Source organism: Cuculus canorus, chromosome 29 (assembly GCF_017976375.1).
Source record: "Cuculus canorus isolate bCucCan1 chromosome 29, bCucCan1.pri, whole genome shotgun sequence".
NCBI classification, from domain to species: Eukaryota; Metazoa; Chordata; class Aves; order Cuculiformes; family Cuculidae; genus Cuculus; species Cuculus canorus.
In genome coordinates this window covers 837,477-862,384 of record NC_071429.1, presented here as the reverse complement: position 1 = coordinate 862,384, position 24,908 = coordinate 837,477, and the positions used below count along the sequence as shown (strand labels likewise).

At 48.3% G+C, this 24,908-nt stretch overlaps 2 protein-coding genes across 2 annotated transcripts; both read left to right on the top strand.

Annotated features, from left to right (window-relative positions):
* The first annotated feature begins 2,695 nt into the window (after positions 1-2,695).
* On the top strand, positions 2,696-7,716 carry LOC104055083 (keratin, type II cytoskeletal 5). The gene is made up of 9 exons (XM_054051571.1): positions 2,696-3,274; positions 3,666-3,880; positions 4,224-4,284; positions 4,405-4,500; positions 5,188-5,352; positions 5,599-5,724; positions 6,166-6,386; positions 7,182-7,216; positions 7,322-7,716. The coding sequence occupies exons 1-9, from the start codon at positions 2,789-2,791 to the stop codon at positions 7,522-7,524; spliced, it is 1,608 nt and encodes a 535-aa protein (XP_053907546.1). The 5' UTR covers positions 2,696-2,788; the 3' UTR covers positions 7,525-7,716.
* A 1,696-nt stretch (positions 7,717-9,412) lies between these two features.
* Positions 9,413-17,548, top strand: LOC104055122 (keratin, type II cytoskeletal 6A). Its single transcript, XM_009556208.2, has 9 exons — positions 9,413-9,916; positions 10,263-10,471; positions 13,307-13,367; positions 14,027-14,122; positions 14,314-14,478; positions 15,145-15,270; positions 15,404-15,624; positions 15,912-15,946; positions 16,334-17,548. The coding sequence occupies exons 1-9, from the start codon at positions 9,530-9,532 to the stop codon at positions 16,537-16,539; spliced, it is 1,506 nt and encodes a 501-aa protein (XP_009554503.2). The 5' UTR covers positions 9,413-9,529; the 3' UTR covers positions 16,540-17,548.
* Positions 17,549-24,908: the final 7,360 nt, after the last annotated feature.

Below are 24,908 nucleotides of genomic sequence, written 5' to 3'. Positions count from 1 at the left end.
TAGGACAGACAGACAGGAACTTAGTCAGAGAAGATCTCTCTTAAAACTGCTGGGTTTTGTAATACACAGTACCTGAAACACTCCCAGAACAGAACATTAGAAGAACAGAGAGGAAAATAGGGAAAAAAATGTATTGCTGAAGTGGAAAAAAGGGCACCATCACCTTTCAAGGGCCTTCTGGTCAAACTCACTGCACTGGGCAACCTCCACGTGTGAAATGGCAAGAACAAGCACACACCTGAAATATCTGTCTGGGAATACCTGCTCCATAACCCAGTGCCCACACACGTCTTTTTAATGGCATGGGATGCTGTGACTTCCCAGCAACGCTCTGCAGGTGGGTTGCCACCTCCTTGGCTGAGGAGGTGTTCAGCTTGGGCATGGGCATCCACAAGAAAGACACACCTTGTAGAATCATAGAGTCATTAAGGTTGGGAAAGACCCCCAAGCTCATCCAATCCAACTGTCAGCCCAAGAACACTATGCCAACTAAACCATGTCACCAAATGCCATGGTCACACAGATTTTTAACCCCACCAGGACCGGGGACTCCACCACTGCCCTGGGCAGCCTTTGCCAGGGCTTCACCGCTCTTTTAATAAAGATATTCTTTTCTCGATATCCAATCTAAACCTCCCCTGGAGCAACTTGAGGCTGTTTATTCTCATCCTATCACTTGTTACTTGGGAGAAGAGCCCAGCATCCCCCTCACCACAACCTCCTTCCCAAGAGCTGCAGAAAGAGAGGAGGTCTCCCCTCAGCTTCCTCTTCTCCAGACTAAACTTTCCCAGGCCCCTCAGCTGCTCCCAGCATCCCTGGGCTCCAGACCCTTCCCCAGCTCCATTCCCTTCTCTGGATGCGCTCCAGCTCCTCAAGGTCTTTCTTGGAATGAGGGGCCCAAAACTGAACCCAAGATTCAAGGTGTGGCCTCACCAGTGGGTGAGATCCCAGGGGGTTGAGGAGGGGGTTGATCCCTTCCCTTCTCCTGCTGGCCACACCCAGGCTGATCCTTGTTGGTCTTCTTGGTCACTTAGGCCCCTGATAGCTGATGTTCAGCCCCCGATGATCCAAATCCGTAGGCCCTTTGCCACCAGGCAGCTTTCCAGCTGCTCTTCCCCAAGCCTGGAGTGCTCTTTGTTGTTGTTGTGACCAAACTGCAGGACACGGCACTTGGCCTTGTTAAATCTCACACAATTGACTTCAGCCCATCGATCCAGCCTGTCCAGGTCCTTCTGAAGAGCCTTCCTATCATCAAGCACATCAACACTCCCACCCAATTTGGTGTCACCTCCAAACTGACTCAGGGAGTACTTGATCCCCTCATCCAGATAAAGATCTCAAACAAGACTGGCCACAACGTGGAGCTTTGGAAAACTCTAAAGTCTGCAGGTTCCTGGACAAGTATATCCACCACAGGGCATCTAGACAAGACACTGGGAATGACTTTTAAGCATCATTCCTGCTCTGGGAGGAGTGCCCATGCATACAGTGCCATCACTCAGAGTGCACGGGGAGAGTCAAGACAGAGTCTTTTGCCACAAAAATGCACTGTTTGATTTTTCCTGAGCGCTCTGCAGGATAAGAGGGGAAGAGATCTGTGAACAATGTTGTAAGCCTGGATTCCAAGCACTGAATTTCCTTGTGAGTAAGAGATATCGTAGGGGAAAGACAGCAGCTGTGGGGAGGGCAGCGTGGGAAAAGGTCTCACACCATGTAGAGACAAAGTTACCCATGAGTCAGGAAACGGCCCAAAAATCTGGGAAGTGAAGCCCTGAGAAATTGCCAACTCAGGTTTCGTGTTGTCACGGCCAGTGGTAACTCCCTTCCCAGGGCATACTCAGGTATTTCACCATTTGTTGTCAGTCTGAATAAGGATCATGGAATGGTTTGAGTTGGAAGGGACCTCAAAGCCCATCCAGGTCTAACCCCCCGCTGTGGGCAGGGACACCTCCCACTGGATCAGGGTTCTCAAAGCCTCATCCAATCTAGACATGAAGACACTTTTTGCAGAAAGAAAAGCTCTGAAAGGACCATTCATCAAACCTTGCACATCCTTCCCTCTCCCCAGCTGTCTTTTGAGAGCTGATGGCCATAAGGCTTCCACTAACGCCCCACCACCATCCTGGCTTTCCCTCCATCACCTCTTTCTCCCTTCTCTATCAGTTCTGCTTTAAATGACTCTTGTTTGGGTGTGAGAAGGAAGAGTCCAGAATTGCCAACAAGTCAGGGCCTGAGGTGCTGATGCCCCACTGGGATTTACTCAAAACCACAGTAGACGGAAAACATAGGTCCAGAATAACAGATTTCTCAGGCCTTGGACCACTGCACTGTGAAATAAAGCACCTTTACGCAACAGAGGGATTGATTCATCAATGAAATAGAGATGAGTGAGTACTTGCCCAACATGGGGAACCATCTACTGCCGAGGTGAAAGGAGGGAGTGGGAAAGGGGTGGCTGCAAACAAGAGTTGAGCAGGCAGCATTTTAGTGTTTTCTCAGGTATTTCGACAGCCAGATCATGACTGTCACAAAAAAATGCAGCTCCTGCACTTTGTGAGCACCGCAGAGGTGCTTGTGCTGATGGTGAACTCACTGTCCGCTTTGCTGCGGGGTGTGCCGAGCCCGGTTAATCAGCAAGATGAGCACCACGCCAGACCCATCCCCAGCTCGGAAGGGTATAAAAGAGCCAGTCGCAGCTCGAGGGAGCACAACCTCACCTTCCTGCCTTCAGCCACCTGCTTGCTGCTTTATTCTTTATACCACTCTTACCCTCTTCACATCATCCATCATGTCTCGCCAGTGTGCTGCAAGGAGAACTGGCTTCAGCGCTGCTTCTGCCTTCATCCCAAACGCCGGCAGCATCAGCTTCTGCTCATATCCTGCAGCCCAAGGTGGAAGCTGCGGTACTGCCGCTGCGTACGGAAGATTTGGTGGAGGTTTTGGAAGCAGGAGCCTCTACAGTCTTGCTGGGTGCAAGAGGATCGCCATGGCTGGAAGGGGTGGTGGCTTCTGTGGACCTGCACCTTCTGGTGTCGGCACTGAGATCTCCTGGGGTTTTGACGGTGCATTTGGTGGTGCCTTTGGGATTGGTGGTGGAATGGGTGGCCCTGTACTCCCTGCTGTCCCAGCCAGGGGCATCCACGAAGTCTCAGTCAACCAGAGCCTTCTGAAACCTCTCAAACTGGAGATTGACCCCAACATCCAGAATATCCGTAAGGATGAGAAGGATCAGATTCAAACCCTCAACAACAAATTTGCCTCCTTCATTGACAAGGTAAGACATAAAATGTCTCAGTTAAGCTCTATCAATCCTTCCTTGGGGAAGCACAAAAGTGGACAAGTTATATCTTCATCAGAAAGTTTGCTCTTCTTGTGCTGCCGTTTCTAACATCAGCAGTCTGGGAAGAAAAACAGGTGGATTCCAGGTCTGACACCACTTATCCCTCGCATTAACGCTGAGATGAGATCAACCAACCCGGGGAAAATGGTGATATAGGATGTAGGGAAGCAGAGTTGGCAAAGACAGCAGGAATGTCAACATCAAATGTGTATTGCTCACTTGTCAGCTGTTCCTCAGGGCCTGAGAGTTCCCAACAATCCTTGCTTTGCCTCTCTAAATCCATCCAAAGCCCACTGTTTCCAATACATCTTCTTTCTCTACCCAGGTCCGATTCCTTGAACAACAAAACAAAGTCTTGGAGACCAAGTGGGCTCTTCTGCAAGAACAGGGGAACAAAACCGTCAGAAAAGACGTCGAGCCCCTCTTCGAGACCTACATCAACAACCTCAGGAGGCAGCTGAGCAGCTTGCTGGCAGACAAGGAGAACCTGGCAGGGGAGCTGAGCAAAGTGCAAAGCCTTGCTGAGGACTTCAGGAACAAGTAAGTTGATTCATTTGTGGTCTGGCTGGAGAGCAAGGTGGGCTGGAAGAGACGCCAACCCTCTGGTGCAATCAAACAAGGAAAGAAACCCTTTTTGCTGATAGAATCATCTGAGTAAGGTCTGAGTTATGTTTAATATTAGACATATTCAGCCTCAGTTCCCCATGGCTGAAAGTCACAGGCAGGAAATTACAGTCCTGGGAGGTGAAGGTACAAAACTGTACATACAAAAAAGAAGAAAAAGAAAAAAAAAAAAAAGAAAAAAAAGACGAAGAATCTGGTCCTGAAGACATGAAATAACTTTTGCACAAGCCTAGATCAACCCCAATTTTCCATCCCACAGATACGAAGAGGAAATCAACAAGCGCACGGCTGTTGAGAATGAATTTGTCATCCTGAAGAAGGTGGGTGCTGAGCCTCCCCACCCTGCGCACAGTCTGCACGACCACTGCAACGAACATCTCTACCTTTTCGTCTTCTCCTCCAAAACCGGCTTCATTTTTGTAACACCTTTCCTCTTCTAGGAGGTGGATGCTACCTACATGAACAAGACAGAGCTGCAAGCCAGGCTGGATTCCCTGATGGAGGAGATAGATTTCCTCAGAGCCCTCTATGAAGCTGTAAGTGCCAGAATATATACCCTTCTCCCAGTTTCCAAAGTCCTCGGCATTTCTTTCCTATTTCAGAGGCTCAGGACATATTATTTCCCACTCTGTTGAGCTACACAATTCACTCTTTTTTTCCAGTTCACCTCTGCCTTAGCCTCGCCTGAAAGTGTGTTGAAAAAATCAAGTGCCTACCATGCATCCTGGGGGGTTTCCTCCCTCTGAGCAACACGTGTGTCTCACATCCGCGGCTCACTGAAATACCTGTTGCTTTTCATAGAATCATGAACGGTTTGGGCTGGAAGGGACCTCAAAGCCCATCTGGTTACAACCCCCTGCCATGGGCAGGGACACCTCCCACTGGATCAGGGGCTCCAAGCCCCATCCAACCTGGCCTGGAACACCTCCAGGGATGGGGCAGCCACCACTTCTCAGGGCAACCTGGGCCAGGGCCTCCTCACCCTCACAGGAAAACATTTCTTCCTAAGATCTCATCTCAGTCTCCCCTCTTGCAGCTCAAAACAGTTTCCCTTGTCCTCTCCCTGACCTCCTTGATCAAGAGCCCACTCCCCAGCTTTCCATACTGGAAGCTGCTCTAAGGTCTCCCTGGAGCCTTCTCGTCTCCAGGATGACAATCCCAACTCTCTCAGCCTGTCCTCATGTTGGAGGTTCTCCAGCCTTCAGATTATCTTCTTTTTGCAGGAACTGTCTCAGATGCAGACCCAGATCTCTGACACCTCTGTCATTCTGACCATGGACAACAATCGCAGCCTGGACATGGACAACATCATTGCGGAAGTCAAAGCACAGTACGAGGACATCGCCAACCGCAGCCGGGCAGAGGCTGAGTCTTGGTATCAGACCAGGGTGAGTGCTTAGGAAAGGAACACCACACTCCCTCTCCCAAATCCTTGCAGTGAGGTGGTTCCCTCTGTGATTTTTATAACACAAGAAGTCTTCAGATTTAATAATCCTATAAAATTTGGACATGCTAATTTAAAATTGAGGACATCATAGTACAATTCTGAGTGCAAACACCCACATGCCCATATTCTTCTTGGCTCTAAACCCAATATATTTTACCTTGTCTGACTGTTCCTCTCTCTGTGACAGTATGAAGAGCTGCAGGCTACGGCAGGCAGGCACGGGGATGATCTCCGTAACACCAAGCAGGAGATCTCTGAGCTCAACCGCCACGTCCAGCGGCTGCGGTCTGAAATCGACAGCGTGAAAAAACAGGTAAAGCGCGGCATAAATGCATAAGACTTAGCTTTTACTGTGGTCTAACCTCCTGGTTGTTCAGTTAGCTCCAAGGAATAAAAAATGAAGGCTTCCTATCCAGTTTGGTTGGATCAGGAATGAATATCATTTATTTCAGTGCAGTAACATCACCAAGAGTGACTTAATATAATAAACACAAAAGTAAGGAGATGCTAAGAGTAGATTTAATGCAGATTATGACCTGGCTCAGAACATGGATCAACTCAATAACTGCTAAGATCAAACCTATAGCTGTTAATCTAAACCCATAGATGTTAACCCAAACCCATAGATGTTAACCCAAACACATAGATGTTAACCCAAACCTTTCTGCATCAAGACCAAGCGTCACGACCTGAGGGTAAAAAGAATGGGTTTATGCTCTAAATAAGGAATGCAACCACTGTTTTCCCTCTGCAGTGTGCCAGTTTGCAGGCAGCCATTGAGGATGCTGAGCAGCACGGCGAAATGGCCCTCAAGGATGCCAGGACAAAACTGGCTGAGCTGGAGACAGCCCTACAGAAGGCCAAGGCAGACCTGGCCCAGCAACTCCGGGAGTATCAGGAGCTCATGAATGTCAAAATGGCTCTGGACATTGAGATTGCAACCTACAGGAAGCTGCTGGAGGGAGAGGAATGCAGGTGGGTGCAATTTTATATCCCGGTTTTCAAAGGTGCAATGGAATCACAGACCTTTATTAGGTTTAGAAGATATCCCTGAGCTTCCCATGTTCAGAAAACTTGAGTCATAGAACAGTTTGGGTTGGAAGGGACCTCAAAGCCCATCCAGTTTCAACCTCCTGCCATGGGCAGGGACACCTTGCACTCAATCAGATTGCTCCAAGCCCCATCCAACCTGGACCTCAACCCCTCCAGGGATGGGGCAGCCACCGCTGCTCTGGGCAACCTGGGCCAGGGCCTCCCCACCCTCACAGCAGAATATTTCTTCCTAAGATCTCACCTCAATCTCCCCTCTTTCAGCTCAAAACTCTTTCCCCTCGTCTTATCCCTGCACTCCCTGATACAGAGCCCCTCCCCAGCTTTCCTGGAGCCCCTTTCAGTACTGGAAGGCTGCTTGAAGGTCTTCCCAGAGCCTTCCCTTCTCTTCTCTTCTCTTCTCTTCTCTTCTCTTCTCTTCTCTTCTCTTCTCTTCTCTTCTCTTCTCTTCTCTTCTCTTCTCTTCTCTTCTCTTCTCTCAGCCTGTCCGCACAAGGGAGGTTCTCCACCCCTTGGATTATCTTCATGGCCCTCATCTGAATCCTGTTTGAAGGCAATCAATTGCCCAGAAAGATGTGATTTGGGGGGAAATTATAGCCTTTTGTGCAAACATTCCAACAGCCACCAAAAATACTCCAAGGACGTTCTCCTGCCTTTTCCACCAGCCTCTGTTCATGGATCCCTCTTGAATTCTCACTGTCTCATTCTGGTCTCTAACAGGCTCTCTGGAGAAGGTGCCAGCGCAGTGAACATCTGTAAGTAACTTTTAAAGGCAGTTTAACAATGCTCACATTTCTCTCTCTGCCGCTTAGAGCCCACTGTTTGTGGATGCCTCAACCAAGAGTGTTTTCCTCTTACAGCTGTGACCAGAACCGCTGTAGGAACAGGATATGGAAGCGGAAACTGTCTCAGCTTCGGAGGCAGCAGTGGTGTTGGAGGTGGAATCTGTGCTGGAGGAATGGGTTTCAGCTCTGGAAGCGGACAAGGTGCAGCTGGGTCTGGTGGAAGCAGTTCCAGCGCGAAGTACGTCTCCACCACCTCTTCAACCAAGAGATGCTATTAAAGCCAGGCGTCAGCACCGTTAGCCCGCGTGTGCTGCTCCCTTTCGTATCGTCTGCGATCCCTCCCCTGTTATTTCCACAAGATTTGGAAGTCAAACCTGTCTGTCCTTATTTATACGAAACACACCATGCGCCTGTTTGTGCTTCGCCTCTCTGAAATCCTCATTTCCCAGTGTTTGTCTAATAAAAGACACGTGGAATTAATTCTATCGCATCCTCCCTTTAATCCAATTACTTTATAAGACTTCAGGGAAAAGACAGAGTGGAGCTGAAGGTAAACATATGTCATAGATGCAAAGGTTGAGACCTTTCACTCCTCTGCACTCACTGCAAAGCCACAGACACCTCTTACCTCCAGCAGGAATAGAAGGGTTGGATGTTCCGTTCCCATTTGTGCAAGCAAAATTTTCTAGAATCTCTGCCTTCCACAGGATGGGAAAATATCAACTCTTCAAAGCAGGCATTAGGGGAAAAGTCCCTTTATTTTTGTTTCGGAATTACAGCATCTCAGCATTTTCCTGCCACCTCAATCATGCCCAAACCCCTGTAATCTTTCCAGGTTTTATGCAATGAGTCACGTAGGGATATAAAACTTGTTCTTCCCAAGAAAGTGAGTACTTCAGCTCACGCTGTTCCGTACATGCAGTAGCTGCAGGGGCTAATGAAATGCCATCACTGCCATTACCTTAATTAGAAGTGGAGAAGACCCATTACACCCCCAAATTCACTCTCTTTGGGAAGAATAACATCCCCAGACATAGGCTGTGATATAGTTAAAGAGCCCGAGGGTAAGGAAAGTTTAGTTCCCCTTCTTCAATCTCCTCAACAGCAGTAATGAGAGACAAACTACAGAAACACCAAAGCTCACGTTAATTAACAGAAAATGCGCTGATATTACCAGAGCAGATTGTGCTGTTTAAGGCTCTGATACAACACTAAAGAGTGACTAAACCACTAGAGGTAAACGTGACGCACATGAATCTCACGCTGTCTCCTTAGCCTAAGGAGGAGGCAAGATAATAAACCCCAGCTCTTCATAATCCTCTTGATCAAAGCACAGTAACACAGTAGTGGAGGAAACAGGACGTCCTCGTCAACACCTGCCCATCTTCCTCTGGCATCTCTTTCCACTGACACCAGCAGAACTGGCATTTGGATTGTTGTTTAAACACTGTCCAGCACCCAACAACCACTTGATGACCTGGACTTGTACAAGCCAGGCTGTTTTCTCTCTGGAGGACTTTTAGCTATCACATCATTCAGTATTTCAGCCAAGCAAAGCACCCAACCTCCCTTCGTAGCCACCAGAAAGGCACAGGTGCCTCCCAAATAATCGTTTTTGAACCACCTCTATGAAGATGAAACGTTGCCTGCAAAGACAAATAGCACAGACCAAGACAACCAATTTCTTCTCTAGATCAGGACAGGTTGCTCCTGTCACACGGCGGTTGGCCATATCACAGGAAAGTCAATTTTTTCTTCAGCAAACCACATCAAACTAGCATTATCAATATCTCTAGATCCCCTCTTGTGGCAACTTCACTCTCATCAACTTCAAACTAAAGGGACATCAACACCATGAACCAAGTTAAAAGTCCAGATGAAACTTCTGGACAGAAATGTATATATATATTATTTTTTTTCCACCAGTAATCTCCTCTCTGAAAAATACAGGTTAGGAAATTTGGGTAGTTTTACAAGGCAGAAGGTTGCCAGCCCGTTGCATTAGCGAATTTGGTGATTAACGGGTTGGGAAAGGTGGCCACGTGCCAGCATACCAAACCTTTTAGCTCAGCCAACGGAGCTGCGGTCCTCTGTGGACAAGCCCAGCTCTCCAAAAGGATAAAAGGCAGAGGGGACTCCTGATCCAAACTCCCAAAGACTTCTACTCATCTGCCATCACACCTCACTGTCCTTGGCTCTTGCCACGGGTGAACGGTTGCACAGAAGTCAGCCGGCGTTAGGTGAGGAAGACTTAGTAAGAGTTCCAGTGTCACTTCTGCCGCTATGTCTGTTAACCGAAGCAGCTTCAGCTCCATCTCCATGTCCCACAACAGTGGTGGAGACGTGGGACGGATCAGCAGTGGTTTTGGCAGCAGAAGTCTTCACAATCTAGGGGCAAGCAAGAGGATTTCCATCAGCAGAGGGTATTGTTCTACTAGACCAGACCAGAGTTATGGGTCAGGTCATAGTGCGTTTGCACATAGAGTTGGTGGAGCTGAGTTTGGGTTTGGAGGAGGATATGGTCCTGGAGGTATTCAAGAGGTCACAGTCTGCAAAAACCTCTTGGTACCTCTTAACCTGGAAATTGACCCCAACATGCAGAGAGTGCGGCGGGAGGAGAAGGACCAGATCAAATCCCTCAACAACAAATTTGCCTCCTTCATCGACAAGGTAAGACACCTTCTCTTTCACCCAGCCTGGTACATTTGTCATTGCCTGTAGAGCAGGGTCAGGATTGCTCTCAATAGTATAGATCAATGCACAGGACTAAAGATTTCATTCGGCTCGTTACCACCATAAATACAGCTTTGTTCTATCAGAGCTCTATAGACGGTCTGGGCTGTGGAGCAAATAATTTTTGCATGTTTCTTTGCAGCTGAATATTGCTCCTATCAGCAAAGTCTTCCTATTCATGAGCTTTCAACGATAAACCCATCTCACCCCCATTCTAAATGGCATAAAACCAAAAGTCTCCTCAGATGAAAGCGCTCATGAAAATTGTTCTGATGGGTTTCAGGTGCGGTTCCTGGAGCAACAAAATAAAGTCCTGGAGATGAAATGGACCCTTTTGAAAGAGCAAAAAATAGTGAAAAATAACCTTGAACCCATGTTTGATGCGTACATCAGCAACATGAGGAAAGAGCTTGAGGCTCTGGAAGGGGATCGGCTGCGGCTCAGCTCCGAGTTGAAAGCTATGCAGGATGATGTTGAGGACTTCAAGATCAGGTAAGAAACACACACGCAGAAAGCGACCTGCCCAGTCCTTCTTCGCTCTGTCTTCTTCTTGGATGAGTTAAAAGACCCAGGGAAACACCCAGACTGTGAGACCTCAGAAGGGACTGGGAGCTACTCCGTTCCCCTCACTTTGGCCACTGTATAAATGGCCCTGATCCAGCGGGAGGTGTCCCTGCCCATGGCATGGGTGGGCTGGAACGTCCCTTCCAACCCAAACCATTCCATGATTCTATGATTTTAACACAATCCAAGATGAAGCCCAAACCCTCTGAACACTCAAATTTCACTGATGTCGGTTCCTTTCCAGGAGAGAAAGGCTGTCTAAACAGAAAGATTAATTTTAAGTGTGTGTTTAAGCGTTTTTCTTTTCTACACTATTACAATGTCTCTTTAATATCAATGGATTGGATAGTTTTATCACTCCTGAAAGCCAGGATATAGCTTTTACGGCAGTGAAGTCACTGAAATCTTGGTCAAGGTTTTCAGCTCAGCTCATTAACTCTTTATGCTGTTGGGAGAAGGTGTCCCGTTCTCTTATCCACTTTGCACTTTGGAAAAGCATCCGTCAAGCAGTAGTGTCTGCTACCATGCCCTCAAGGGATCCACTGCTTAATGGAGATGAATAAGTAAGGAGCTTAAATTGTCAATCTGGAACCAGAAAAACAAGAGATGAGAGCTGGGTGAAGGCTGCAATTCAAAACAAGGACGCGTGCATCCTGCCCAAACCCCTCTGCTCGTCCTTTCTTGAGAGATCATGTGTCTGACTCTCTGCCACCCTTACCAGCGGTGCCTCTAGCCTCAAAGCAGCATCGGAATAGAAACGACTGCCTTGGGGAAGGGAAATCATCATCCACACTCTACTTTGAGACTTCTTTTTTTTATGGTTCTCCGTGCCTTCAGAAAAGAAATGTTTACCAGAGGAAAACTTGTCCTGCGTCAGTTCGGTCACGTAAGAACTCATGGTCTGCTGCAAATCAACCCTTCCAGAGCTTAAAGGGGGCGGTAGAAAAGCTGGGAAGGGGCTCTGGATCAGGGAGTGCAGGGAGAGGATGAGGAAAAACAGTTTTCAGCTGAAAGAGTGGAGATTGAGAGGGGAACTGAGGGAGAAATGTTTTCCCTCAGTGAGGGTGGGGAGGCCCTGGCCCAGGTTGCCCAGAGCAGTGGGGGCTGCCCCATCCCTGGAGGGGTTCCAGGCCAGGTTGGATGGGGCTCAGAGCCCCTGATCCAGTGGGAGGTGTCCCTGCCCGTGGCAGGGGGTTTGGAACTGGATGGACTTTGAGATCCCTTCCAACTCAAACCACTCCAGGATTCTATGATCCATATTTCTTTCATCCGTTCTAGAATGGGACTGATGACATTCCAGAGGTAAATCTTTTTCTCCCATCATCTGCAGAAGAAGCCCTAAAGAACAGAACTTAGCCAAAATAGCCAGGATCCATGTAGCTGGGTTGAGATGAATCCCCTAAGTGCAATAATGCTATTGATCTACAGGTTCTCATTCTCATCCTTCGCATCACAGGTCTGTGGTGAAGGGAATTTCAGATTTTGAGGTGTAATAGCTACGTTAGCACAATCCGGAGCAGCAAAGCAGCAAGAAAGATGGCTTAGATGGGAAAAGACCCTTGGGTGTGCCGTGACCTCAGACAAGAAATCCTTTGTCAAGCAAAAGTCACCTCATAGGAAATGTTCAGACTTTAATACTCTGCCTGCACCTGACATAGAACGGAAAACAGTCCTTCTGGCTCCAGATTAGGGAATCTTTGGGCTCAATTACCTCATACACGTTGCTGGGCAGTGACCATCACCTTGCATTGTGGCAAGAACACCTAGGCTTCCGTCCCCATTTCCTAGGGATTTGCTGTCCTTATCTTTATTTATTTAAAGCCTTGTGGATCTCAAAGTATTACTCTTAGTGCTTTGCTCTTCTGGGTTGAACACTAATCCATAAGGCAATTGTAATTAGAAATTAGACCTATGCCAAATTAGTTCTCCTTTTCTACGTAGCTAAGAGACCCACAAATCTATACACAGGCTTGGACTTAATGGAAATTATTTTAAGAGTTGAATATTCCTGATGCAAAGAAATCTTCCCTCATTAATGGGTCATGAAGGGCTAACATTTTATTACCTGCATGGACTCCTTCCTTTGAACTCCTGCCTTTCATCTCCCCCATTTAATCATTTAATTGGAGTTGGGCATCAGTCCATGCCTATTACTGGGTTTTATCCCTTCCCAAGAGCGGGACTGCACGCTGCTGCTGATCTAGACCTTGGCTTTCCTTGCCCAGGACATCATTTTTCCCCTCATTCTTGGCCACCCTCAGCTCTCCAAAAGCCACCGCAGGGGCTGGCGTCAGAGATTCCAGCTCTTCTGACTAACCCAGGTGTGGCGGCGATGAGCTCAGCTACGGCTCCACCCATCCCTCCCGGCATGAGAAAGTTTAGAGAGTACAAGGCTCCCCTTCACAACCCAAACTTCTGAGAGGATGAAACGTGCCTTTGATGGAGGCCTGCAGCTTTTCTAGGTGGCCTCCTCTCACCACCTAGCCCAAGGGTGCTGCCTTTCTATCGTAATCGGTGACATCTCTGTATCTAATAATGCCATGTATGGCATCTGCACTGATAAAGCAAGGACAGATGTGCATTGTTAGGTCACTCCTGTTGTTGTTTCCTCCAAAGATCCATGCATCGGTGGTAAACGCCCCTGGGAATGAACTCTTTAGACTCTCCCTGCAATGAATGCGTGGAGGAGGGATTTCCCATGGTGGACAGGGTGGGTTGCAGTGTAGAAGCTGTAAAGGCATAGACTTCTTCCCTTCCCAACAGGTATGAAGAGGAGATCAACAAGCGCACCACTGGAGAGAATGACTTTGTCTTACTCAAGAAGGTGAGGCACCACCAACAAAGAAAGGACACACTTTTTAGAGGCAAAACACATTTGAATGCAAATAACCCTTTTTATCCAGCAGTGCCAAGCTGGGCAAAGCACTTAGCAAACATGCAGTCATCCCTCCTTGAAGCAGAAACACCCAATTGTGCCAGTGTGTCAGTCCTTGGCAATAGCTCGTTCTTGTTTCAGACCCCTCATCTAAAATTCGGGTGAGTCCTGGTCCTCCGCAGGTATCAAATCAGATCTGGGTCATCCATACCTTGGATTCACTCTATGGATGCTGTTCTGCTTCAGCAGCTTTGCTGTATTTATTCCCACCCCTGGCACCACCCACAGGAGACAATGAGAAACTTTCACCACTTCCAGCATTGTCCAAAAACATCTGTCTGTGCACTGGCAAAAGAAAAAATGGAAGTTCAGTGGCTTCTGACATATCAAAACTTGCTTAAATCTATAGACGTCACCTCTCCCTCTTCCCCAAAAAAGGGTGGAGGGAAGAAACAAGTTCCCTCTTTGATGTATTTAAAGGCACAGAGGTCAAGAAAGTCTTCAGTTCTGGTTTGTCTCCAGAAGTTTGTATTAAATGACAACTGGCCTTTGTACAAGGAAGCGGAGGGGCAAGGTTGGGTTCTCTACCTCTGTTGTTGTGCTTCCAGGATGCCGATGTCGCTTATCTGAACAAAGTGGAACTGGGGACCAAGGTGGATGCACTGGCAGATGAGATTAACTTCCTGAGAGCCCTCTATGAAGCCGTAAGTATCTCCCAAATCTCCCTGTTCTTCTATTTCCCCATTTTTCTCGTACCAATAGGATGGAACCAGCCTGAGAGAGACGCTTGGAGACGCAGAACCCTTCCATTCCCACCCCTCTAACCACGCATCCTCTCCGAGACGAGAACAAGAGTGAACGCTAGGGACAGAGAACTTATTTGTTTGACTTACAGGAGCTGTCTCAGATGCAGTCGCAGATCTCCGACACCTCCGTGGTTCTCTCCATGGACAACAACCGAAACCTGGACCTGGACAGCATCATCGCAGAGGTCAAAACGCAGTATGAGGACATCGCCAACCGGAGCCGGGCAGAGGCCGAGTCCTGGTACCAGAGCAAGGTAAGAATGGGAAAATTAACCAAGTGAGCTAGGAAACCTTTCGTTTAGGATTTCTCAAAGGCTATTTTATACCAGAAAGTGTGAGAGGAGAGGACAGGGGAGTAGGGTGCAAAATCCAATCGATTTGGATAAGTTTTCATTTAGAGGTTTTTGGGCTCTTGATCAAGGGGTACAGGGATAGGATTAGGGGAACAGTTTTCAGCTGATAGAGGGGAGATTAAGATGAGATCTTAGGAAGGAATGTTTTCCTGTGAGGGTGGGGAGGCCCTGGCCCAGGTTGCCCGGAGCAGTGGTGGCTGCCCCATCCCTGGAGGGGTTCAAGGCCAGATTGGATGGGGTTTGGAGCCCCCAATCCAGTGGGAGGTGTCTCTACCCATGGCAAGGGCTTGAAAATGGATGGGCTTTAAGGTCTCTTCTAATCAAAATCGTACCATGATTCTATCACACGTAAAAATGTCATTTTGGCAACGAGTGGCAGAGGAGCGTAAGGAGATAAAGGGAGCAAGGAAAAGCTAAACTCATGAGGAAGAGTTTGGATCAAGGCCAGAAAGTGATTGAGACCTGGGCAAGAGAGGATCAGAGTAGGGTCAATCTCACCAATGAGTTCAAGCTCCTGCCCAGATCTGACTGTGCTCTGGTGTCCCATCATCTCCCCACCCATCTCAGTACGAGGAGCTGCAGCTCACGGCTGGCCGACATGGGGATGACCTGCAGAACACCAAGATGGAGATCTCCGAGATGAACCGCATGGTCCAGAGGCTCCACTCAGAAATTGACAGTGTAAAGAAACAGGTACAGCACACAGGACCCCTCCGAACAGGGAGGTACCTTCATCTCCACTACCCTGCTCTACCCTTGGCAAGAGCGCCTGGAAATCAGGGTCCAAACCCACGGAGGGTTCACCAGACATTTCTACGTCTTACAGTGCACCAGTTTGCAGACAGCTATTGCAGATGTTGAGCAGCGCGGGGAGATGGCCCTCAAGGATGCCAGGGCAAAACTGGCTGGCCTGGAGGATGCTCTACAGAAAGCCAAGACAGACCTGGCTCGGCAGATCCGTGAGTACCAGGAGCTCATGAACGTCAAGTTGGCCCTGGACATCGAGATTGCGACCTACAGGAAGCTCCTGGAGGGCGAGGAGAGCAGGTGAGTGTTTTTTCTCTCAAATCAAATAGTGTCCAAACCCACAGATGTTTTCACATCTGCCTTGCAACGAGAGAGGGCAGGGCCACAAAAACCTACCGCGCAGAGAAAACGCCTCCAATCCCAGGCAGTCGCATCAGTTATTTCAACTCCCATCAGATACTCATCATTTCACTTCCAGACTTTAACACCTCAGAACATTCTGTTATCCCGTATCTCTGGTGCCAAATTGCTACTTGAAACTGTCTTAAATAACAAGTCCTTCCTTCTCTGTCCTCTCTTTCCTCCAGGCTGGCTGGGGAAGGCGTTGGTGCAGTGAATATTTGTAAGTACTCTGGCTCTTAAGCAATAGATTGGGTATTCATTGAGTTATTCCTTGACCGTATCTGCAGCTGGGGACAAGACAATGAAAATTAGTTCTGCATTTAGTAATCACCAGCACAAAGATGGAGCATTCGTAGGGTTTTGCAGAACTCTGTAGGGCTGAGGAAGTCAAAGACCTTCCTTCCAAATACATCTTCCTTCTGCCCAGCTCTGAACAGTTCTGTTGAGACCATCCCTAGGAGGTTTGGATGCCTCAGGCAAGGTTTGCTGCTGGAAGAAAAGCTTAGAGAACGTGTGAAATATCGGTAGTCCAAGAAAAACGAAAGGCTGGAATTCCTTTGTGCTATTCCCAACAAACTAACACTCTCCCCTTGGTTTCCCATCACAGCTGTGGTCTCATCTGGGAGTACCTACGGAGGTGGGAACACGCTGGGGCTGGGGTCAGGCTTCAGCAACAGGTTCAGCACGGGGGGAAGCGGCGTCAGCTCCGGCAGCGGGAGCTGCCTGGCTGGGGGATTCAGCTCTGGTGCAGGAAGCAGCTCGAGCGTGAGGTTTGTGTCGAAAAACACCACCAGGAGCAACTATCGGAGCTAAATCACAGCAGCACTCAGCTCACCGGGAGCAGAAGTAGTCGAGCACCGCATCCTGCTGCCAGCGCAAAGCCTACTAACACCATCCAAAAATCCACGCTTACCATTTTTCCCATTAGGGGAAAATACATTCTCAATGCTACTCACTGGCTTGGAAGAGACGCCTCTTCAAGTCCAATTAATTCCTCTGCATAAAGCCCCACCCAGCTGACCAGAAGCCCAGCAACGCTTCTCAACGAATAATCAGCCTTTCCATTAATGGATATCATTTTTAGAACCCAACTTGCAGCTTCCCGGAGTTCCCTTTTGCTCCAGTGTCCTGGTGCAAACCCAGAGTGTATGCAGGACTTGGATTTACATGAGTGAACGTGAAAGCAGAATGCATCCGTTCATCTGCTTATAGAAAGAAGGAGATGCTTTGAGACCACGGTCTGTTGCGTTCCCTCCTCGTCAGCCCTGCTCCGTGCTGCTGGTCTTGCTCTCCCCAAATGCTTAAAGCATTGGAAACGAATTGCCTTTCAATACAGAGGCAGTTGCTGTGTTTCCCAATCCCTCTTGATGTCATTCCAATCCAGGGCTCTCGAGCTCTACCTACATCCCAAAACACAGACCTCATTTTCCAGCAGTGAAAAGGGTTGGAACTCAATGACGTCTCATTCCTCAACCACTCGGTATGGAGAATTTAAGTCTGGTTTGGACTCGATGACCCAGTGGGTCCCTTCCAACCTAGTCAGTCTATGATTCTAAGTCAAAAGACCACGTAACCTTCAGGTTGCTAGAGCTCGTCCCAGCTGCAAACTGTTTCCTTTCCACCAGACACAGTGAGCTTAAAGCGGAGCCGGGGGTTAAAAATAGAGGAAAAACAAAGAGGAGAACCAGCAGGCTTGGGGACCATAAATTTTGCATTACGGAAAAACATCTCTGGTTCAGCACCTTTGTTCTTCGTTTGTTGGGGGTTTTTTTCTCTTCTCTTTTATGGAAGGGGTGGTGGGGGCAAAGAGGAGGATTGGAGAACGATGTGCCAAAATGTAAAACTATCTCCTTTCCACTCATCTTCTGCGTGAGTTTTATGACTTTCCTTCAATAAACAGCGGTCAAACTTACCACGAGCACCGTGGGGCTTCTGCGTCGTTGTGATATTCACCCAGAAGTGTGATTTTAGAATAAGGTTTAGATTTGCCGTAGGCACTCGTTATCACTCGAAGCCTTCCGATCTCCTCCTCCCCGTTTCATTCCCAGAGAGGAGGGGGAATGTTAAGTGCATTGGAGATGGGGGTTGGAAAGCAGCAACATCCAAGCACTTTGGGAGGGTTTCCAGCTTGCACGGCCAAGCAGAGCAAGACCAGGAGGTGGGGCTGGTTTCACCTGAACGTGTCATGAACACCTACAACCCAGCCAGTCAAAGGACAGGAACAGCCACTTTTGGGTCAAAAAAAAGGTTCCCCAGTAACGCCTCCTTCCCTCCATGGGACCGAAAGCGCTCTGCGTGGTTGGCCGAAGATATCTGCCTTGCAGGAGCAGTCCAAAAAGGTGCTTTAAAGTCAGGAAAGATGGATCCAGAGCTAAATTTCTATAAAGGTTGGTTCCAGACCTGTGCTTGAGCAGATTCCATCCCCTCTCTGGAACAGCCAACAAAGACGTGAGGCCAAGTGCTAAGCAAGGATGCGATCCCTGAGCAGCACGATGGTTTTTGTTGGATCAGCAGATCGAAGCCAGGCTGGCTCAGACAAGCTGACGGTACTGAGCGCTCCTCAGGTCTGTAATTAAAAACCCAAGAAAGGGAAAGCAAGAAAAGCAGCCAACATGGCTTCTTCTATTATACGAAGCTGCCGACTCTCCCAGGTATCACAGAATCACAAGGTTGGAAAGGACCCATTGGATCAAAGTCCAACCGTTCCTAACACTCCCTAAACCACGTCCCTCAGCACTTCATCCACCCGTTCCTTAAACACCTCCAGGGAAGGTGACTCGACCCCCTCCCTGGGCAGCTGTTCCAGTGCCCGATGACTCTTTCCGTGAAGAATTTTTTTCTGATATCCAACCTGACCCTCCCCTGGCGGAGCTTCAGGCCATTCCCCCTTGTCCTGTCCTCTGTCACTTGGGAGAAGAGCCCAGCGCCCTCCTCTCCACAACCTCCTTTCAGGCAGTTGTAGAGAGCAATAAGGTCTCCCCTCAGCCTCCTCTTCTCCAGGCTAAACACCCCCAGCTCTCTCAGCCGCTCCTCATCAGACGTTCTCCAGCCCCTCAGCAGCTTCGTTGCTCTTCTCTGGACACACTCCAGAGCCTCAACATCCTTCTCGTGGTGAGGGGCCCAGAACTGAACACAGTACTCGAGGTGCGGTCTCACCAGTGCCGAGTACAGAGGGAGAATCCCCTCCCTGTTCCTGCTCGTGACCCCATTTCTGATCCAAGCCAAGATGCCGTTGGCCTTCTTGGCCCCCTGGGCACACTGCTGGCTCATGGTCAGTCAGCTGTCAACCAGCACCCCCAGGTCCTTCTCTTCCGTGCAGCTCTCCAGCCACATTTCCCCCAGTCTGTAGCGCTGCAAGATGGTAGCAGATGTTCTCCAGCATCCAGGGCCCCATCATGAAGGATGCTCAGCTATCAAATCCTTTTAGGCTGAGTCCACCGAAGCGCTGAGCACACGCAACTCCCACACAGTTTTCCCCTAATACATTGCGTGGTTAAACGAGGCTTTTAAGCTTGCACACATGAACTCCTCTCTGATCCTTTTTGGAGTAGAACATGTTCTCAGGCCACAGCGTACACCAAGAGAAATAACATAGAAGGGAACGTACCTTCAGAAAGGCTGAAGCCCTCACTGCTATCCCAATGGAGGCAAAAGAATTAAGAGGGTTCCCAGCTGTAGTGCACAACCTTTTTGATATTTCAGCAAAGATGGGACTGAAAGTTGTAGGATAGAATCATAGGTTGGAAGGCAACTCTACAGGCGATACAGTCCAATCCCCTGCAGGACCAGGGACATCTTTAACCAGATCAGTTTGCTCAAAGCCCCATATGATCTGGCCTTGAATGTTTCCAGGGATGAGGCCTCCACAGCCTCTTTGGGCAACCTGGGCCAGTGCCTCAACGCTCAATCTCCCCTCTTTCACCTGAAAACAGTTCCCCCTCATCCTGCCCCTACAATCCCTGATCAAGAGCCCCTTCCCTGCTTTCCTGGAGCCCCCCTGGAAGCTGCTCTAAGGTCTCTCTGAAGCCTTCTTTTCTCCAGGATGAACAACCCAAACTCTCTCAGCCTGGATCATCTCCGTGGCCTCCTTTGGACTCATTCCAACAGCTCCATGTCCTTCCTGTGCTGAGGACTCCAGAACTGGATGCAGGACTCCAGGCGAGGTCTCACATGAGTGGAACAGAGGGGTGGAATCCTCTCCTTCACCCTGCTGGTCGAAATGCTTTGGATGCAGCCCAGGATACGATTGGCTTTCTGGGCTGTGAGAGTACATTGTTGGCTCATGTTGAGCTTCTCATCCATCAGTACCTCCAAGACCCTCTCTGCAGGACTGCTGTCTATCACATCACCTCCCACTTTCTATTGAAACCAAGGATTTCCCCGACTACCATCTATTTCTTTTTCTAGGAATTACTTATCTGCCTTTCCTGCATCTTTGTCACTTTGAACCCACCGTATATGCCGAAAAATAAATATATATACACAGTCCAAATTTACGTTGACAAGGATTTGTCAAACAATTTCTCCAGAAGGAGTGACCAAGCTCAGATCTCCTGTAAGCCATTCCTCACGGAAGACGCTCCTGCTAGCAATAAGAGGAAATCCTAGGAAGAAATGTTTTCCTGTGTGGGCGATGAGGACCTGGCCCAGGTTGCCCCAAGAAGTCACAGATGCCCCATCCCTTGAGATGTTCAAGACCAGGTTGGATGGGGCTTTGAGGAACTGGATTCAGTGGAAGGTGTCCCTGCCCATAGCAGAGGTTTGGAGCTGGATAGGTTTTAAGGTCCCTTCCAACCAAACCATTCCAAGATTCTACCTGACCAGTGCTAGTCACAATGCCCCAAAACTAGGGACAACAACAGACCCTCTTCAGAGCACGCAGCAGAAGAGAGAAGCACACAGAAAGCTTGAAAGATCACCTCCATCTATTCAACCTTTGCCTTCGGTTTTACTCGCAGCTGGTGCAAAGGTCTGAGCTTGAGAACCCTTCACAGCTTTCTCCAGCTCTCACACCCACTTTGTTGCACCCACTTTTCTGCTCGCAGATACAGTGGAGCCCCAACCCCAGGAAATACGCTTGCACCGGTCCGTCTCCAGTCCCAAGGGAATTAAAAGATTATTCTTAAGGCCAACAAAATTACAGAGGTCAAATGAAAGAAAGAGGTAAATTATAGCGTTAGGCTTACAAAAGGAGCAACTCTGGCTAAAGGCTAACGTAATACCAAACCAAATCAGCCCCACTGTTTGGACTCCTAGAATATTCCCAAGAGTTTACTCAGATTCTACTTTTCCCATGTGTAAAACAAAGCAACTCTCCTTCCTTTGCTCCCAGTGCCCTGCAAACATCAAAAGATGGGTTCTGAGTCTCCCTTTCATGCCTGCTATAAAAAAAAAAGGGGAGGTTTGCAAATGCAGTTTTTATGGGGTCAGGGATTCCCTCCCATTCAAATGAGAAACGCAGCCTATAACTAAACAATAGGTGTGTGCTCAGAAGCGGCGCAGGTGAGTGGGATATTACCAAACAACTTAAGTTCATAACCAACTTTAAAAGTGGTCTTTTGGAGCTGGTTGTGCAGCCCAAGCCTGTTTGCCTGGGACATAAGAAAGAGAAAGCTCTGCTTCTCGTTGCAGAGGGTTTCTGGTCAGGTTAACTCATGCCTATTGCCTCCCACTCCTGCGTTCAGCTTCTCCTTCTGCCTTCATCCCCTTTCGAGCCGGTCTGGACATCTTGCCAACCCTATCACATCTGCTCTAGAGTTGGTGTTGTGAGGAGTTTCAGCTCTTGCTCTGCAGCGATCCTGAGAATTGTGAAGAAAAATCCAGAGATGTGATGGATACCCCATCCCTGAAGGTGTTCCAGGACAGGTTGGATGGGGCTTGGAGCCCCTGATCCAGTGGGAGGCGTCCCTGCCCATGGCAGGGGATTGGAACTGGATGGGCTTTAAGGTCGCCTCCAACCCAAACAATTCTATGCCTCTATGTCCTGTTTGAGTTTCATGGGGAGGACATTTTGCACCACCTTGGAGTAGGAAGGGACCCTCAGTGGGGGCCAGAAGGTATTTCCATGCTCCAAGAGTGGTATAAAACAAAATTACAATCAAGCTTTGCTACTACTTGCAGAGAAGCTGACTCTATAATACCTCATTTTCATATCAATTGAATCCTAATTTCACTACAATTCCCTCTGACTTACCCGGCTCCGAGTCTAAATTGGTGCTTTCTGCCCAATAACAACCAAAATGTTTTTCTGAATAATCTTCTTACAAGAAGACACTGTTTAGTATTTCAAATAAGTGTCTCCTCCGCTCCCCTGACACCACCCCAAATAACTCGTAGATTTTTCTCTCTCGATTTGCCAATTGTGGGACTGCGATTGTTCATTTGTGTCACTGATTTAACAAATCGCCACATTTGGAAAGGTTTACTTTCCAAATCCAAGCTCTGGAGCAACAGAAGAAGGTGTGGAGACCAAACGGGGATCTCTACAGGACCAAACGTGCTACAGGACCAACATCAACCCGATGTTTAAAACATGTATTGGCAACTTGAAGAGGCAGCTGTGTGTTCCGGGAAGCGCCAGAGCCGAGTTGGAAATGGAACTGAGCACCGTGTAGGGTGTCATGGAAGATTACGAGAAAAAGTTAGTTTAAAAAATGATAAAAGCTCCAAAACGAGGGCTGGAACTGATCTCATCCGGTTTTTGGATGGCAAACGCTGCACGAGGTACAAGATCTCCTCCAGACGTACGTGTGTGTGATCTGCATCAGCAGCTGGGTTCCGTGCTGAGGCTGAGCCTTTGGAGGCGGTGGAGGAAGAGAAGATTCATGTTCTTCCTTAAGCTGAATAACGAGGAGCAAAGTGAGCTTTTTTCTTCTCCTTGTAGGTATGAAGAGAAAACTCACTGACAAACGTGCAGAGGATGAGTTTGTTAAGCTCAAAAAGGGTAAAAACCCTTCGAACCAACTCAAACACTTATCCCAGGCTATTAGTATGAACAGCAGCCAATATTGCCAGAAGGAGAGGGTGAAACTGTCTCTCACTCTCCAGAAACTCTAGAGGGACCTAAAGGCCAACTTTTGGGAAGATTTAATTAAAATAGTTGAATCCCACCTTAAATGAGTCGGTTCTAGGTAAGCATGTTCATTTGGGATGTTTGCATCCCTCAGCAGGTCTAAAATGCTTTTTCTCTTCCCTTCTTCTCATTATTTGTCTTTTACCTAAGAGGACGAGAGAGCAAAACAAGTCCATAGCATGGTACAATGTGTGTCCTCAAAAAGATCGGCCTCAAGAGTTTGTAATTTCATCACTTGGAGGTCGCTCCTTCATTTCCTAGAAGCTCGTCGTGCTTCAGGATGAGGATCGCGCCTACGTGAACAAAGCTGAGCTGGAAGCCAAGGGGGAGCCCCTTATCCAAGAGACCAACCGCCCTAGGAGTCCGTATAAAGCGATAACGGCTTCTTCTCTGCTCCCTTTTCCTCCACCTCAGCCTTCTTTAGGGGATCTGTGGGGCTGTGTTCCCACAACCCATCACCGAAGATCACAGAGATTTTTGGTGTTTCATGAGTGCATCAATCAATTGCCATGGATTTCAGAGGTGTGACTCTTGCACTGCACAGGCAAGATCCTAAGGAATCTATTCCAGCTTGATGGTGAAGGTAGAAGCTATGGTGAAGGTAGAATCCCTCTCTGGCTTTTCTGCGGGGAGCCTGGAATCATGATACGTGGAGCACAGCACAGCTCCTCATCTCCATGCTTTGGAGATCTGCAGGGAAAACACCTCCAGTGTAGATAACAGAGAATTTTGCTGCTGCCCTTAGGAAACCACTCGGCTCCAAGCATCCATTTTGGACATCTCTGTTACTGTGAACAACAGGTGAAGCCTGGACACGGGCGACATCCGCGCTGATGCCAAAGCTGATGACATTTACAAAAGAAACTGGGCTGACGCAGAGTCCTGGTGTTACAACAAGGCGAGTCATAGAGTCATAGAATGGTTTGGGTTGGAAGGGACCTCAAAGCCCATCCAGTTCCAGCTCCCTACCACGGGGTTCAAAAAACATGTGGTTGTGGCACTTGGGGCCACGGTTCCATCAGCACAGTGGGGTTGGAGTGATGGTTGGACTGAATGATCTTAGGCGTCTTTTCCAACCTTAAAGATTCTCTACTCCTATTTCTTCCTTGCAAACCCCCTGCAGGGCTTTACCAACACCCACCTGTTCTTCTCTCCTTCCAGCAGCTTTCTATAGGTCATGATCCTAATTAATGTCCAGGACCAGCTTGACATTCATGAGCTCCAGATACTCATTGGCTGTGTCCTCCTTCACCTTCTGCAGGTCTATCTCTGGCTCGGAGGGTTTGCATTTTGTATCCTTGACCACCACTTCCCTGTGCTCCTCAACTTCAAGCAATGGCTCTTTCCAGTTTGCATCTCTGCGGGTAGAAGACTTCCATTACTGCCACTTCTTCGCGTGCGCTTTGAAGAGCTCAGAGCTCTTGGATCTGCCTCTCTGTTATTCACCTTTACTCTGTAGGTAAACTTCTCACTCGAGGATGATGTTCTCTGCCTAACTGAGAGGTTTTTGTACGTCTTGTCTTCTCGCTGTAGGTCTCTGCTGATGGTGGTTCAGTTATTGGTCATAACAGACCATTTTATTCTTTACTCTAACAGGCAAGTCCTAGAGTTGAGCAGCTGACATGTATTTCATCAAGATTCTTCATCATTTCTCCCTAGCTCTAGTGGAGGAGCTTTGGAAAGCCACAACCTGGGAATTGAATCGATGCATTATTGCCCGAATCATCCTTGCCTGGGATTCGGTGTTTTCACATTCCCCAGATGGTCTCTGAATCACCCGATTCAGCCCCACAATTCCATCCTTGGAGTTAACGCCAACCGTCATTGCGTTTGCCCATGGTTTTCCTCGGTTCCTCACCCTGAGGAGAGAGAAAATAAGATGAAAATAAATACCAAAGTGAGATGGTGAGTCAGTAATTAAACCTGCTGTGTGATTCTGGGGCCACAGTCCCAGATCTTGGGCTTTCAGGCAAAAGTCTTTGCCACTGGGGGGCACGGATGACTCATTTACACAGTATCGGCTCTACGTGTGAAAGTATTAACAGAGGATGGGTCACACCTTTGGAAAACACAGCAGGTGGCCAAGGAAGCAGAGCTTTAAAAAGTCTTT

Excerpts from the sequence above, each read along its gene's own strand:
- LOC104055122 (XM_009556208.2), top strand. The coding sequence starts at position 9,530 with ATGTCTGTTAACCGAAGCAGCTTCAGCTCCATCTCCATGTCCCACAAC. Across the intron at positions 15,625-15,911 it reads CTGGAGGGCGAGGAGAGCAG|GCTGGCTGGGGAAGGCGTTG; the intron begins GTGAGTGTTTTT and ends TCTTTCCTCCAG. Across the intron at positions 15,947-16,333 it reads CGTTGGTGCAGTGAATATTT|CTGTGGTCTCATCTGGGAGT; the intron begins GTAAGTACTCTG and ends TTCCCATCACAG.
- LOC104055083 (XM_054051571.1), top strand. The coding sequence starts at position 2,789 with ATGTCTCGCCAGTGTGCTGCAAGGAGAACTGGCTTCAGCGCTGCTTCT. Across the intron at positions 3,275-3,665 it reads TTGCCTCCTTCATTGACAAG|GTCCGATTCCTTGAACAACA; the intron begins GTAAGACATAAA and ends TTCTCTACCCAG. Across the intron at positions 6,387-7,181 it reads CTGGAGGGAGAGGAATGCAG|GCTCTCTGGAGAAGGTGCCA; the intron begins GTGGGTGCAATT and ends GGTCTCTAACAG.